This window comes from Carlito syrichta, unplaced genomic scaffold (genome assembly GCF_000164805.1).
Source record: "Carlito syrichta isolate Samal-C Ts95f unplaced genomic scaffold, Tarsius_syrichta-2.0.1 Scaffold85561, whole genome shotgun sequence".
In the NCBI taxonomy this organism is placed as follows: domain Eukaryota; kingdom Metazoa; phylum Chordata; class Mammalia; order Primates; family Tarsiidae; genus Carlito; species Carlito syrichta.
In genome coordinates, this window is record NW_007029657.1 from 188,023 (window position 1) to 205,233 (window position 17,211).

General features: G+C 36.9%; 1 protein-coding gene across 4 annotated transcripts in view; it reads right to left on the reverse strand.

The window, feature by feature from the left end:
* The window catches only part of AVL9 (AVL9 cell migration associated), a 73,559-nt gene that overhangs the window by 29,317 nt on the left and 27,031 nt on the right, over positions 1 to 17,211 (reverse strand). For all 4 annotated transcript variants that reach the window (XR_002481906.1, XM_008056934.1, XM_021711771.1 and 1 more), the window contains exons 3-10: positions 16,413 to 16,498; positions 13,089 to 13,160; positions 10,206 to 10,295; positions 9,351 to 9,417; positions 8,162 to 8,202; positions 7,088 to 7,126; positions 3,294 to 3,363; positions 1,772 to 2,307 (exon numbers count right to left, since the gene is read on the reverse strand). Coding sequence is in view for 3 of the 4 variants with exons in the window: in XM_008056934.1 (XP_008055125.1) it covers positions 1,772 to 2,307; positions 3,294 to 3,363; positions 7,088 to 7,126; positions 8,162 to 8,202; positions 9,351 to 9,417; positions 10,206 to 10,295; positions 13,089 to 13,160; positions 16,413 to 16,498 (1,001 nt within the window). In the remaining variant the exon portion in view is untranslated. The remainder of the gene's footprint in view (positions 1 to 1,771; positions 2,308 to 3,293; positions 3,364 to 7,087; positions 7,127 to 8,161; positions 8,203 to 9,350; positions 9,418 to 10,205; positions 10,296 to 13,088; positions 13,161 to 16,412; positions 16,499 to 17,211) is intronic.

The window sequence follows — 17,211 nt, forward strand, 5'->3', positions numbered from 1 at the left end:
TCATCTCTACAATAAATAAAAAATTAGCCAGGTGTGGTAGTGCGCGCCTGTAGTTCCATTTACTTGGAAGGCTGAGGCGGAAGGATCACTGGAGCCCAGCAGGTGGAGGCTGCGGTGGCCGGGAGCAGCCACTGCACTCCAGTCTGGGTGACAGAGTGAGACTCCAACTCAAAAAAAAAAAAAAAAAAAAAGAAAGGAAGAGTCAACTGATGTTGCAAACTTAATTGTGGTCTTACTTTAAGAGATTTCCACAGCCACCCCAGCCTCCAGCAACCACCACCCTGAGCAGTCAGTAGCCATTGAGGCAAGACCTCAATGTGAAAAGATTATGACTCACTGAAGGATCAAATGATCATTAGCATTTGATAGTAGAAAAGTATTTTAATATTAAGATATGAGCCGGGCTCGGTGGCTCAGCCTGTAATCCCGCGCCTTTGGGAGGCTGAGGTGAGTGGATTGCCTGAGCCCGCGGGTTCGAGACCCGCCTGGGCAGCGAGACCTCATCTCTACAATAAATCAAAAAATCAGCCGGGCATGGTAGCGCATGCCTGTAGTTCCTGCTACTCGGAAGGCTGAGGCGGAAGGATCGCCGGAGCCCAGCAGGCGAGGTTGCGGTGGCCGGAAGCGGCCACTGCACTCCAGTCTGGGCGACAGAGTGAGATTCCAACTCAAAAAAAAAAAAAAAAAAAAAAAAAAAATTTTAAGATATGTATATTGTTTTAAAAATATAATACTATTGCACACTTAATAGATTCCAGTACAGTACAAATACAACTTTTATATGCGCAAGGAAATTTGTGTGATTTGCTTTACTGTGATGGTCTGGAACTGAACCACAATATCTTCAAGGTATGCCTGTGTTTATTAAGTGCAATCAGGTCTGTCTGGAATTCTCAATTCACTTTTTTTTTTCAAACAAATTTGAATAATTAAAAACAGACTCAACAGAGTGACTGTTGACTTTACATCTACTAATTTTCAAAACACTTATCAGCTACCAATCAAAATCCCTGAATAACTTCCCTTCTAGCCTTATACTATGGTCACAGATGCAATAGCACTATACATTTGGTATGTATTTTATTGGGTTTTTACTTTTTGTTGTTGTTGTTGAGTCAGGGTCTCTGTCACCCAGGCTAGGGTGCAGTGGCACAATCATGGCTCACTGTAGCCTTGACCTCCTGGGCTCAGGCAATCTTCCTACCTCAGCCTCCCGAGTGGCTGGGACTGTAAGTGCACCACCATTTCTGGCTAATTTTTTGGTTTTTTGTAGAGACAAGGTCCCACTATGTTGCCTAGGCTGGTCTCAAACTCCTGGGCTTAAGTAATCCTCCTGCCTTAGCCTCCTAAAGTGCTGGAACAAGTGTGAACCACTGTGCCTGGCCTTTTATTAATATTTTTATTTGCTTTTTTTAGTTGGGGTGTCACTCTGTCACCCAGGCTGGAGTGCAGTGGCATGATCACAGCATACTGCAGCTTCGACCTCCTGGGTTCAGGTTATCCTTCCACCTCAGCCTCCCAAGTAACTGGGACTACAGCCGGGCATCGCCATGCCCAACTAATTTTTTGATTTTTTTGTAGAAACGAGGTATCATTATATTGCCCAGGCTTGTTTGCTGGGATTACAGGTGTGAGACACCGCCTTGGTGTGTATTTTATAGTTTTTAAGGAAAATTTTCCCACCTAAAAAAGTGTTCAACAATGAAAGCTAAACTCTAAAAGGTTTTTATCATATTATTTAAGGAACTCAGCAAAGGACATTTCACTTTACCTTTGTAAAGATGGCCAGAGGCATGCCATACTGGTCTTCTTCCAAACCAGAAATGAGCCCTGGTACCAGGACTACTTGCCCTGTATTAGCTTGAGGTTGTACAGTAATTGGAGGATTTTCTGCAGGGACAGAGTCCTTTGGAAATAAGTCTGTCTGGTCTGGCCTCAGCTGTTCCCTTTCTTTCAAGTTGGGGTCGTCTAAGACACTAGGATCCAAGGTCTCCCAGTCACTTTCTGAGGACTCTGGAGATGGGCGAGATGGAGGTTTCAAGTATTGATTAGTATTGTTGGGTTCCTGTCCTTTGCTGCTGTCATCTACTTGGAACAAAGATTCTTCGATCTTGATGGCAACATCTTCTTCATGGTTTCCTGCCATGATTTTCTTGACAGTTCCCAAGTTGGTACTTGAAATGTCAGAGGCAGACGCAGAAACAAAATCATCTGCAGATGGATTACTTTCCTGAAGCCCACCATCTTCAGACATACTCTTTCGCGGTCGGTACTGAGAACAGTCACTAAGACCATGTTCGATCATGCCTAAAATATACAATATTGGAGAATAGCTTGACTTATGATATTATGGAAGAAAGTAAGAGTTTTATATTCTGATTTATTTGTTTGTTTGCTTATTTATTTATTGAGTCAGAGTCTCACTCTGCAACCAGGCTGGAGGGCAGTGGCACGATCATGGCTCACCATAGCCTTGATCTTCTAAGCTCAAGTGATCCTTCTACCTCAGCCTCCTGAGTACCTGGGGCTATAGGCATGTGCCACCATGTCCAGCTAATTTTTATTTTATTTTTGTAGAGACAAATTCTCACTATGTTGCTTAGGCTGGTCTTGAACTCTTGGGTTCAAGCAATCCTTTCATTTTGGCCTCTCACAGTGCTAGGATTATAGGCGTGAGCCACTGTACCCGGCCTATTATGTTTTAGATAGTGTAACTCTCCATTTAAAAAAAAAAAAAAAAAGAGGTGGTGGACCTGTTTGCGATTAAAGAGAGCTGGCAATGCAGTATACGACCCTTGACTGGATCCCACACCGAAAAGAACAATCAGCTATAAAGGACATTATGATGACATTTGGAGGAATGTGTAAGTTGACTATATATTAAATTTCATTTATTGTCTCAATGCTAAATTTCTTGAAATTCGAGTCAGGGTCTCACTTTGTTGCCCAGGCTAGAGTGCAGTGACACAATCATGACTCACCACAGCCTCCAACACCTGGGCTCAAGCAATCCTTCCTGCCTCTGCCTCCCAGAGTGCTTGAATAACAGGCATGAGCCATAGCACCCAGGGGCCTATAAAAATGTAATAAGCTACATTTGCACATCTTTTAATTAAAAAAAAGGAAAAAGAATGAAAACTCAGACAAAAGAAACCTATTGCCAAAAAGAAAATGTCACATTAAAAAACAGGAATGTTAGCCCTAATAAGTTTATCTTTGAAAACTTTCATTATCAAATCTAAGTTCTAGTATAAGTTAAACAAAAGAAAGAGCAGATATTCCTGTCCTCTTACCTGGAAAAAGGGATAACACAGTCATCAATGCACCCACCAATTTATTCACTGGAGAAATATAAAAAAGAACCTGAAATGAATTCAATCAAAATTAAATTAGAAAATCCACAAGACCAAATAATGATAATTTTAAAAAGGGGGGGGGGGAAGAGAGGAAAAATTCTTTAAAGAAGAATAACAACTAATAAATGATAAAATGAATGATAAAAAATAAATCACCATTTAGCATCTACCATGATTTGGGTAAAAATTATCAATGGATGCTAAAATTACTGTGAAAGGTTGTTGGATAACAGGATATTTACAATGCCTCAAAACTACTGTTGCAGAGATTACCTACTAAGGTGGTGAACACCACCTTAAACAACTGATCACCAATAACAGTTCTACAAATAGTTATGGGTCTCCTGATTTCATTTCCTGATAAGGACACACCACTACCTGTGTAGGATTCTTGCTAAAAAAAGTTAATCTGAAACTAGTCATAAGAAAACAATCAGACAAACCTCATTCTAGAACACTAGAGTGGATTGTTTAAAAAGTGCCATGTCATGAAATATAAGAAGAAAAGAACAAACAAAAATGAGAGTGAGAGGTGGTGGACCTGTTTGCGATTAAAGAGAGCTGGCAATGCAGTATAACGACCCTTGACTGGATCCCACACGGAAAAGAACAATCAGCTATAAAGGACATTATGATGACATTTGGAGGAATGTGTAAGTTGACTATATATTAAATTTCATTTATTGTCTCAATGCTAAATTTCTTGAATGTGAAAGTGTTATTTTGGTTATGTAAGAATATGCCCTTATTCTTAACAACTATATCCTTATAGTACCAAGATGTCTATAAATTACTTCCAAAGTATCATAATTCAGAGAAAAAAATGAACATATATGAAGCAATACAGTGGAAAAGTGGCAAAATGTTAACAACTGGTACACAGAGATAAAGGGTATAAGATGTTCATTACGATATTCCATCAGTTTTTCAGTTGATTTGACATTTTACCAATTGAGAAAAAAATAAATTAGAAATAGGATTCAGTTAGATATTGTAGTAAAACTGACATTGACTAATGTTAAATTAGTTTTTAAAAAGTGCAAAGATTTATACTTGGAAGACTGAGGCAGAAGGATCACCTGAGCCCAGCAGGTCAAGGTCGTGGTGGCCTTGAGAGTGTGCCACTGCACTCCGGCCTGGGTAACACAGTAAGACTCCGACTCAAAAAAAAAATAGTGCAAAGATTTGCCTGAGTATTTTTAAACAATTAAATAATAGGCCACATTTTAAGAAATCACATAGGACTTTATTAATAGTGTCTTCTGTGATTTACAACAAATATAACCCCTGACAAATTAAAAAAGGCCCAGGATCAAGGTGCAAATTTTAAAGAAATCTTATAATAAGAAAATGTGTCTATAAGTAAATGCGATACATATCTCTTTCCTCTATAGGTGTTTGATTACATGTCTGCTGAGGAACAGTAGCAATTACAGCTTGAGTTTGAATAATGCCTTGAATAATGCCATTTCTTACATAAATGTATAAACAAAAAAATGAAGTATTCATTGAGGCTGTATTCAGCCTCAAAAAGGAAGTTAATTCTGACACATGCTAGCACATGCATGAACCTTGAGGATATTGTGCTAAATGAAATATGCCAGTCACAAAAAGAAACACAACCTGGTTCTATGTAAATGAGGAACCTAGAGTAGTCAAATTCAGAGAGAGCAGGTAGACCGGTGGCTACCAGAGGCTGGGATGTGGGGATGGAGAATGGAGTCACTGCATAACAGGGACAGAGCTTCAGTTCTGCATGATGTACAGTATTCTGTGGCTAGATGGTGATGATGGTTGCAAACAATGTGGTACTGAATACCGCTGAACTGTATACCTTAAAATGGTTATGATGGTAAATTTTAGATTATATGTATTTTATTGCAATTTTAAGAATTAAAAAATGTTTTAAAAGAATTAAAAATTCTTGAAACATCATACTAGTATATGTTGGATTCATTAATTTCTTTTTTTTTTGAGCTGAAGTCTCACTCTGTTGCCCAGGCTGGAGTGCAGTGGCACACTCATGGCCACACCAGCATCGACCTGCTGGGCTCTGGCAATCCTTCTGCCTCAGCTTTCCAAGTATCCGGAACTACAGGCATGCACTACCACGTCTGGCTAATTTTTTATTTAATGTAGAGATGAAGTCTTGCCAAGTTGCCTGGGCTGGTCTTGGACCCATGGGCTCAGGCAATCCACTTGCCTCGGCCTCCCAGAGTGCTGGGATTACAGGCTGAGCTACCGAGACCAGCCTCATTAATTTCTTTCTTTCTTTTTTTTTTTGAAGTCAGAGTCTCACTCTGTTACCCAGGTTGGAGTGCAGTGGTACACTTATGGGCACTACAGCCTTGACCTGCTGGGCTCAGTCTTCCAAGTAGCTGGAAACACAGGTGCATGCCATCACACCCAGCTAATTTTTTTGATTTATTGTAAAGACATGGTCTTGCCAAGTTTCCCAGGCTGGTCTTGAACCTGTGGGCTAAGGCAATCATCTTGCCTCCATCTTACAAAGTGCTGGGATCTTATAGGCGTGAGCCACTGAGGAAGAAATATTTTTAAGGTAATGAACCATAGTGGACACTGTATGTAGCCAACTCCCCAATATTCTTTTTACCGCTACTCTGCTGAGTACAGTAATTCAGTAAATAAAATTGGCCCCAGATCCAGGGATAGCTCTTGATTAGTGTAACCAGAGGTTAGCAAACTTTTTCTATAAAGAGTCAGATAATATTTTTTGCTTTGTGGATCATATGATCTCTGTTGCAACTACTCAACTCTGCCACTATTGTGTGAAAATAGCCATAAACAATAAGTAATTGAATTGGTCTGTTTTCCAATAAAACTTTATCTACAACAATAGGCAGTGGGCCAGATTTAGCATTACGGTCTAGTTTGTAGAAGACTGTTCTAAACCAATCACGGAAATTCCATCCTTTGTAGTAGAGAATGGTCATTAACCTAAGTTTAAGCCAATCAGTGCAAGCATGTTTTTGCAGTGGAATGATCACAGCTCATTGTGGCTTCCAAATCCTTGGCTCAAGTAATTCTCCTATCTCAGCCTCCTGAGTAGCTGGAACTATAGGACAGTACTACCACATCTGACTAATTTTTCTATATTTTTTATGTTGCTCAGGCTAGTTTTGAACTCCTGGGATCAAACAATTCTTCCTCCTCTGCTGCCCAACATGCTGGAATTATAGGCATGAGCCACTGCATCTGGCCAGGCCAGAACTGTTATTAAATGGTTTCGAAGGAGGAATTATTTCTGCCACCAGTTGCGATTGAGGTAGCAAATAGCTCAATTACTGTTGACAATTTCCTACACTACAAGGGAAACCAGGTTCTAGAAACAGCTAGCACTATGTACTGTAGAGAAAAGAGATGGAAAAAACCTGGATACTTAATTACACTCTGAAACCACTGAGTCAACCCTGAAATCTGAAGTGAGTCAACACACTTCCTTTTTATTTAAGTCAGTTTAAAATTGGGTTTTTTTTACCTATATTGAAAATTGTCTTGGTAATGGGATATACAGTCACACTGCCTCCAGAAAGACTGCATGAATTTATACTTCTATGGCAGTGAACAAGAATATGTGCGTCAGCTCACCACAATTTGATAGGCAAAAAGTGTCTTAATATTTCATCATTATTTCCAACTTTATGTCATATGTAAAAAACAGCAATAAAAATTCAAGTGTTCATTCTTCCTTTCATCACTTCAGATCTCACCTTTTTTTCAAGAAGAATTAGTTTAAACAGGATTAAAACCTGAAGAAAAAAAAGAAATGTACTGAAATGAGAAACTCAAGTCTATAATTCACTTGCCTTCTCCCTTCCTAAAACATAATCATATATTATTTAATCACTAATATTAAATAATTATAGCACTTAAAAAATACATGAAATATTATAAACTTAAATTGAGAAATACTACCTGCATTCTCTAAAAATTCAAGAATCACTTAAATATCTAACTGAAATTATCTTTTCTTGAAGGAATAGTGCCATTTTTGCTTGAAATGTTTATAAGCTCCTTAAAAAGGGCAAGAACTATTCATTTATTTCTGGTTGTACAGAAGGTGACATAGCAGATGCTCAATAAGTGTTTGTTAAATAAATAAGCAATATGTTTATGTCCTAGTCAACACATGCTTTAAGAATAAAGAACAATATCTGTCTGGGGACGGGGAAACACCTCTTATCAACAAGGGTGCCTGAACGAAACGTATTTGTATACCTAACCCTTAACTGTACCCCACAATATCATAATAAAAAATATTGATTATAAAAAAAAAAAGAATAAAGAACAGGGCAACCCCTTTGGGTCCCCTCCCACTGTGGGAGCTTTTCTATCCTCTCAATAAATCCTGCTTAAAAAAAAAAAGAAAAAAAAAAAGAAAAAAAAAGAATAAAGAACAGAAAGCATAAGTATGTATACATATTTTACTAGAAAATGTTCCACGCTTAGGGAAACGTAAAAAATATATGGCAAGATCAAAACATGTTTCTTTCTATTCTAATCTCGTGATAGCTGAAATTACAAAGACAAGAGAAAAAAAATATCCTAAACTGCAATGACGTAAAGAGTATTTGTACTCTTTTAGAAATTTTTATGATATAAGTACTACCAAGACTTTCAATTTTGTACAGTTATGAGACTAAGCACTGTCTTAGAAGAACTAAAGTAGTGTGTCACAATCTGCATTTGATGTAGCACACTAAATTTGCCAGTTAAGTGAACACAATAATAACAGTGTCTCCCATTTTAGTACTGTACATCATAAATTAAATAAGAAACAATACCTTGTGTCGAAAATGAAGGACAAGATCTCGAGGAGATAGACCTACAATGTCAACAAAAAAGCTAATCTGTGACCACAATCTACTGTTTTTGCTGAAGAAAGTTTTTTTTCCCCTGAAAGGTAAGGAAGGTAAAAAAGAAAGAAGGAATATACAAATATTCAAATGTTTATGTGATAGTTGATTAAGTACATATATATGCAGAACCAGCGCGCTCCAATTTAACTTTCTACAAAGGTGAAAATGTTTTAAACCTGCCTTGTCCAATCACATGTGACTACTTTAATACTGAGCACTTGAAATATGGCAAGTGTTACTGACAAACCAACTTTTAAGTTTAAATTTAATTTTTATTAATTTTAATGTAAATGTCGATAGTTATAGTGGTTATGGTGAGTGACTACTGTTTTCCCCCATTTTACAAACATAAACTATACGAATTTAGAAATGATAAAGTTTAAATTACAGTGGAAGTCAATCATGTAAACATGGAATTTGGTTATGGCCTTTTCTATTGCTGTTATTTCTGAAACACAGTCTTCTCCAATTATTTGCTTGAAACACCACAGTACAAGAGAAAATAATTTAAAGAAAAGTATGTTCTTAGAATAGGAACTCATATTACACAGAATAATAGCTTACATTTACACACAGGAGTGCAATAATAAACTACCACTTGGCTACTGCATGTTAACATAAGAATTGAGCAAGTATAAATCACTATTTCATTAAAACTTTCTTTGTCATGAAAAGGGTATTTATTGAGTTGCCTATTGAGAGCCCTGGACACCAATGGATATTCTAGGTTGTCAAGATAGTATAAATTAAAATCCCCAATCTGAAGAATCTTAGAATACAAAAAAGCTGAGCAGCATTCTCTTGCTCTCTCTCCCTCCCTGAAAGGGAAGTAAGCTGGTATTAATGTAAGAAAAAGAAAAAACTTCCATTGCTATTCTGAAAAGCAAAATTCACCTTGTACAATAATAGCTGTACATATTGCTAGTAGAATAACCCTTTTTTTGGGTATAAACATTCGCTAAGAAGATATTTAAGGAAGAAGCAGCATCAAATGTTGAAGAATTTAGATACCATTTAGAGATGTAATTCTGATCATGAAGTTTTACATGCAACTCAGCTTGCCAAACAAAAAGAAATGAGGGCATCTCTTCTAATTTGTAAAAAAGTTACTTACCAAGATATACTTGGGATCCTTCTAATGAAGTTCCTCCCAAGGAACTATTCATATGTTCATAAAGCTCCTATAAAATATAGATTGAGTTTAGAACATTTTACTATAATTTTAGACACTGAACTAGAAATATGATCAGAAAAAAGTTGGTTCCTTAATTGAGGTAGTTTGTTCTGCTAGGTACTAAATTTGAAAACAATTAATGATGCTCTGAAATCTTGCCAGTTTCTATTTTTTCAGACATGAACAATGTCAGGAAAGATGTGGGCAGGAAGTATGAAAAGCTATTCAGGGTATTCTTTCTTCCCTCTACATTCTAGAGCTTGATTAACTCACATGGTAGTATGAACTCCTGGGAGAAATTCCCTGCACTTCCTTGCTAAGTGCCTAAGTGTTCTATTCTCACCAGGTTCCAGGAGATTCATATTCTGTACCATAACCATAGCCTTCAGAAAAACACATCCATTTAAAATAAAATAATCATCTGGTTTTTCTGGTCTATGTATTGGGAGGTAGGAAACTGAAGTCTGATGTATAAAAATATTATGCAGTTTGTTAATAAGATAAGCAAGTTTATAGAAGTAATGCCCTAGCAAAAGGGCTATTATCCAGTAAGAGAAGCATTAATGTTACAGTTATTTGTAATCATTATTCCCTTAAAAAAAAGACAGTTTGATTAAATTCAGTAAGTATTTGACAGACCCTGGTCCTTCAATGTTTAATGTAAATGTATTTTCAAAGAAGAATGTCTTTCTTAAAGCTAATAAATGATTATCCTCCACAGTATTACTGACAAGATTTACTTGATTCATGAATCTATCTTTGGCCAGATGTATCTATAGAGGAATATAAAGGTACCTTTAGAATGGAAATTTGGGAAAAATCCTTTTCTTCAAAATATGCATGAGTAATGAGTTGAAGTTTTGCTTGAAGTAAGCCATAGAGAGGCTTAAAGAAAAAAAAGAGAAATTACCATTAGGTTGATGACAGAAAAACAGACAAAATCCCATAACTTTTTAATTTGACGAGAACAGGGAGAAAAAAGTTAGTAACTGTCAACTTTAGCATCATATTATTCATAGTTGAAAGCTGTGAAGTAATCTGTTCTAGTTCTTTGGCTGCAGGCAAAAAGTGCCTAAAACACTCACAGCACAGTGGTTAGGAGTGTCGGTTCAGACTTACTGGGCCTGGTTCCAGCACTCAGCTGCATACCTCTGGGCACCTAACCTCTTCATTCCTGCTTGCTGATCTGAACATGGGTATGTAAAAAAAAAAAGTACATCTTATCTGATAGTTTTAAGGATTAAAAAAATAGGTAAATGCACTTAGTAAAAAGTATCTGGCATAAGACTCAAACATTAGTTATTATAAGATTTAAAACATATTCTAACTCTGCATACTGTTCAGGTACTTTGTGGCAACATTTGATCATCCTTATAGTAGCCTGTTTTTATATCTATTTGAACATCCATTATTAAATTTAAGCTCATTTCCCCGTTTTGTCCTCTATGGAGGCCAAGAACAACTAGTTTGTGTCCCCTATCATAATATTTATTCCTTAATTCTCCTCCCTTCTTCCCTCCCTTCAGTTGGGGTCTCACTCTGTCACCCAGGTTGGAGTACAGTGCTATGTTTATGGCTCACCAAAGCTTCCAACTCCCAGACTCAAGCAATCCTCCCAGCTCAGTCTCCCAAGTAGCTGGGACTACAGGCGTGCACTACCATGCCAGGCTAACTTTTCGATTTGTTGTAGAGATAAGTCTCACTATGTTGCCCAGGTTTGTCTTGAACTCCTGGGCTCAAGCAATCCTCCTTCCTTGGCCTCCCAAAGTGCTGGGATTACAGGCTCACATGAGTCAAAGCGCCCGACTTTAATTCTTATTTTTCTATTTAAGATCACCTACCATTTCTATCTTTTTATTCGTAATGCTTTTTTCAGATGTTTTTGTATTTCTATGTCCTTTTCAGGATGCAAAGACCAAAGCTGTGTATGAACTCTAATTAGTTACAACAAGTACTATTGAAAGCCCCCACCTATATCTCTGCTAATATATTATTATTATAATTTAAATATAATATTAAATATAAAGCCATTTTATTTTTATACATAGACTCCAATGCACTATGCACAACCAGACCTTTTTGGATGAGCTACCTCTCCCTACTCCATGTGTCTATTTTAGAAACAGATAAAACTGGATTTTCATCCCAATTTTATCACTTAGTAGTTACATGTCTATGAGAATTAGATTTTTTTTTCTGAGATATATGTTAATTTATAATGGTAATTATAGATTAAAAATGTCTGGTACAAAATTAATACCTGACATATAGGCACTCAATAAGTGGCATCTATTATTATTATAATTGTCCCTTGAAGAATGATTACTCAGGAAGTCTCTCAATATACTACGTTTCCTTTAATATCTGATACTCTTATGCTTTGGTCATCTGGCTCAGTATGAAAAAGTAATTCATTGATGTATGTTTTTCAGGATACCCTTCTCAAAGCTTCATTGATGTATGTTTATCAGGATACCCTTCATTGATGTATGTTTTTCAGGATACCCTTCTCAAAGGAATGAGATTAGTAATCTATAGATTTTCTGATCCTGAGGTCTTTTATAACAACCACTCCTTTTCTAGGAGACTTTCCTTGCCTTGTATTTAAAATTACTATCTTGGAAGAAATAGTTTCATTCTCAAAATCATATTATTAAGCCTTACAGTATTAGATAATTATTATTCAGGGTTTCTTTTTCTTTTTTCTTTTTTAGCTTAGTAACAGAGCCAAAATAAACACTATTTTTGCAAAATTCAATTTATATTAAGCAAACTGCATTTAATTGCCTATAGATATAGAAAGCTGGACAATTGTAGATAAAATAATTTAGCAAAGTCTACACATATTTGGTGACTAGGCTAATGAAATAGTTTTAATTTCAATTTAGTTTAACTGCAGAAATGACTGCATATGGTAATCATATAGCTATAGGATAATTAATATGAAACAGATGAGGATTTTTCCCCACAAAGGGGATTTTTTGGAACTGTATTTTACAAGTAGAATTAGGCTTTTGATGTTATTGGTAAAGGTGTTATTATCTCATTAGTAATACACATGGAACATGAAAAATAATTTAATAAAGAGAGCAATGACACACAAAATATATTTTCTTTTTAAAAATAAAAAGTTAAAATGATTATATATTTACATCTGCTCAATTTATAAATAGAAGGAATGCAATTTTGAAGTACTGTTATAGTACAATTTTACTATGTCACTTCCTTTTGTCAAACATTTAAAAATTTAAAGAGCAAGTTAAGGCTAAAATTGTTTTTACTGCAATTGTCATAAACTTCTATATGACTGATAAAATCTGAGTAATTATGGTATTTTGAATTTTAGAAAATATTATTTATCTGAAATCTTGGGAACAAAAGACAAATGGATAAATCAAATATATCAGCTACCTCAGGTTGGTCAAGGGTCAACATCTTTCCTGACAGCCTGTCAGATCTCCTTCTTCCTGCCTGGGCTTGGTAGAGGTATAAAGGGGAGGAAAACTGCTGAAAGGCAGAGAATGAGGAGATGCCAGAGAACAAATAATAAACCCCTGGTCAATTTTAATATACTATTGTTTTCATAAATCTCTTCTTATTTTAATAATGCCTTATCTTCAAATAAAAATCTTCCATGAATATTTAACACACACATGAACGAGTTATCTAGTCTCTTACCAGCTTGCTTAGAACACAGACACTTTTCTGAACGGTCTCTCTGGTAACATCTGCTTGTCTTACTTTCAATGCCTATTAAAAACAAACAGTCATTTATCAGCAACATTTTATAGCAATATTTTAAGAATCATATCGTTTAAATGCAAAAATAGCAATTAAACAGAAGACATTTATTGCATTTAAATTCAGGAAGTATATATTGAGACTCTCAGAAAATATTTACTGAATGAATAAATGTCAGCCTAGGCACACTCTGTGCCAGAACTTGGGGTAGACACTGGGAACATAACAGTGAAGGGATAATCCCTGTTCTCAAATAATTTATATTCTGATGTCAAATACTTCATAAATCACCATACCTAAAACAACCATTCAATGCAAATCAACCAGTGTAGATTCTAATGTTAAAATGAGCAGCCTCTCCAGAGATGACTGCCTAGTTTAAGAGATGACAAAAACAGACCTCCTGTTCTCCAGAAATAAAGTAATTGTCAGGAGTTTTTTGTTAGTTGTTCCATGTTGCCTGGAGTTAATTCTGGCAGATTTGTATTGCAGCCCAGCGCTGAGCAGTATCTAATTCCCAAGCAATTGTTGGGATGCCCATGTAGGATTTCTAGTTCTCTGCTAGTAGAAACAAGTCTTAATTTGATTAACCTCAGGTAAAGCTGTGAAAGAAGTAACAGACTCTTCTTCTAGTCTACAGTCTGATGTCTCCTTGGATCTGTCCTGAGGACAAAGGGGCCTCAGTGTTTTCAACTGACTGGTCTTTAAATTATCTCAGGAGTAGATAGAGTCTTTCCTCTTGACTGAATTCACCCACTGTGACTCACTATTGTTCAAAGGAAACTAAAGTCTTTCTCCTAGGCTTAAGGTCCCTCCAATAACTGGCTAGTCTGTTCTCAAACTAGGCTAGAAAAACTTGGAAAAATGGACCCTAATGTACTCTGGGGTGAGTCAGACCCAGAGAATGAGGAAACAGGCAGTATTTAAAGGCTATAAGGCCGGACATGGTGGTTCACACCTGTAATCCCAGCAATTTGGGAGACGGAGGCAGAGGCAGAGGCAGGAGGAATGCCTGAGCCCAGGAGTTCCAGACATGGCGAGACCTTGTCTGGGAAACATGGCGAGACCTGGTCTCTACAGTAAATAAAAAATTAGCCAGGAGTGGTGGCGTGCATCTGAAGTCCCAGCTACCTAGAAGGCTGAGGTGGAGGGATCGCCTGAACCTAGCAGGTCGAGGCTGCAGTGGCCGTGACTGTGCTACTGCACTCTATCCTGGGTGAAAGAGTGAGATTCTAACTCAAAAAAAAGAAAAGGCTATGCAGAACATGAGGACTGTTGTTAGTGACAAGGGATAAGACCTGTTTTGGAGAAATAATTTTACTAGTACCTATATGACCTATAGGGAATAAAGGTATTAAAAAGAACAGATTTCCAAGAAAGGGCAGCAGCTCAATCCATCTCATACGTAAGTAAAGGTATATGAAAAAATCAAATGCTCAAAGTTACCAGGCTAACTCTTATTCTCAGGTTTCTTTTATCTTTCTTTGTTTTATTATCTCAGCTTCATTGAGCTGTAATTGATAAATAAGAATTGTATATATTTAAGGTGCACATGAGTAACTGACACAGTATCTTTACCTCTAGATTTAGTTATTAATTATCCACATTTACTGGGTGTGTAAATTTTCACAGTAAATTACTTTGGATATTCTGGAATTTATACCTGTAGTTACTTTCAACTGGTTTAGGGAAAATACACACACACACACACACACACAGAGCAAATGAGGTAGAACATTAACAGTTGTTGAATCGAGGTGGTGGGTACACAGGTGTTCATTGTACTATGTTCTTAACTTATCTGCATATTTGAAATTTTCATTATACAAAGAAAACAATTTTTTAAAGATTTACTAAGTTAATCATTCACTTGAGGAAGTTTTTAAAATTTATAACTGCCCAGGCTCAAATTCCAGAGATTATAATTCAGTCAGCAGGATGAAAGGATAGGGAGGCACAGGTTTTTTGTTTTTGTTTTTTAAGTCTTCAGGTAATTCTGGTTAAAAACCAGTTTTAGAGCACTGGTTCTCAACCTTGACTACACAGTAGAATCACCTGGGGTGCTTTTAAGACACCCTTACCCCCATTCCCAGATTATTAAATCAGAATCTATGAGGTGGGATCCAGTCATCCTAGCTTTTAAAGCTCTCCAGGTGATTCCAATGTGCAGCTGAGGCTGAGAACTATTCACTACTTTAGAGTATCACTGACCTTACAGAAGAGTTATTTACTCATAGAGATTATCACCACCACAAAAACAGTGCTACACATAAGCAAATCGTGAAAGGTGGTGCCACCATCTTGGTTTATTTGAATTAGAGTCATTGTAGTAAGTCAGGCATTAAGTAGGCAGGTAGATAAATGTAAGAATAATCAAACTCTTAGTTACAGATAACTAAGAAAACTTGTGAGTAGCTGGAAGCTACTGTAAGTGCATTCTACTACATCTGTGTTAAAAACACACACACACACACACACACAGAGAGCTGGGCACAGTGGCATACACATGCCTGTAATCCCAGGTTGAGGTGAGGAGTTTGAGATCAGTCTGGGCAAAACAGCAAGACCTATCTCTAAGAAACGAAACACAAATATACACACAAACATTACCACTCTGTTTTTTAAGTTGGTTTTTTTTTTTTTGATCTCACTCTGTCTGGCTGGAGTGCAGTGGCATAATCACTATGATCACAGCTCATGGCAGCCTCTATCTCCTTGGCTTAGGTGATCCTTCCACCGCAGCATCCCAAATAGCTGGGACTACAGACAAGTGCCACCATGCCAGGCTTATTTTTTTATTTGCTGTAGAGACGAGGTCTTGCTGTGTTGCCCATTCTGGTCTCAAACTCCTGGGCTCAAGCAATCCGCCTGCCTCAGTCTCCCAAAGTGCTGGGATCATAGGTGCAAGCCACTGTGCTCAGCCCATTTTTCTGTTATGTACCAAACACCAGAAACAGAAAATTCAAAGACACCCTGAAATTTAAATACAGTATTTCAGATGCAAGTTGATTAATCTAGGTATCACTATCTAAAAATAATGTATAAAATATTATGCTACAAATACAATCATAGCCACAACGTCAATTTGTAAAAACATTCATGTGAATAAATCGGTACTATTGGAAAAACAGCTACAAACTGTTTATAAAAAACTACATCATCACAGGCAACCAATGAAAAATACTATGTGTTTTCCTAAGTGGCCAACATCTAAGAAAGGATTTGGGTTTTTTTTCTGTTTTTCACTATTAACTATCGTACCTTGGCTTCAATTTGTCGATAGCAAGAGATACCATATACTGTGGCTCCGTTTCCATTTCTGGGTGGCAAGTGAAAAAACACAGTATCTAAGAGATACACAGAAAAATGTAAACACCAAGGTGAACTACCCTTATTAGCAAGTAGTAAAATTTGAAGTAGTCTTAATGTAGTTATTAAAAAATGATGACATAACAAGGAACTCATGTCGTACTTATTTCCAGCACAATACCACTGGTTTCTTAGAATTTGTCTTACTATTTTGTGGTCAATATCCATCACAAAAAGCCCAAGAAGCTGAATCATAACAGGTGAAACTGAAACTACAATTATAGAAAATATCTTTAGGGGATTGTTCTAGATGAAAAGAAAGCACAGAGTCATAAAAATCCAATAGCAACACATGCACCTTGAATGGATCAAAGAAATTTGGGGGACAGTTGGGGAAATTTGAACACAGACTGGATACTAAATAGCATTATGAAATTCCTGTTAGATCTCTAAACTGTGATAATGATACTAGAAGATATGCTGGGGAATGATCTTATTCTTAGGAGGTGCACCCTCAAGTATTTAGAAGTGAAGTGTCATGATGCCTGTGACTGACTTTCGAACAGGTTACAGTGTCTCACACCGATAGTCCGTGTCTGGGAGGCCAAGGTGGAAGGATTGCTTGAGGCCAGGAATTCAAGATTAGTCTGAGCAACACAGTGAGACCTCATCTCTAAAGAAAATTAAAAATTAGCTGGGCATGGTGGCACGTGCCTGAAGCCCTAGCTACTCAGAAGGCTGAGGCAGGAGG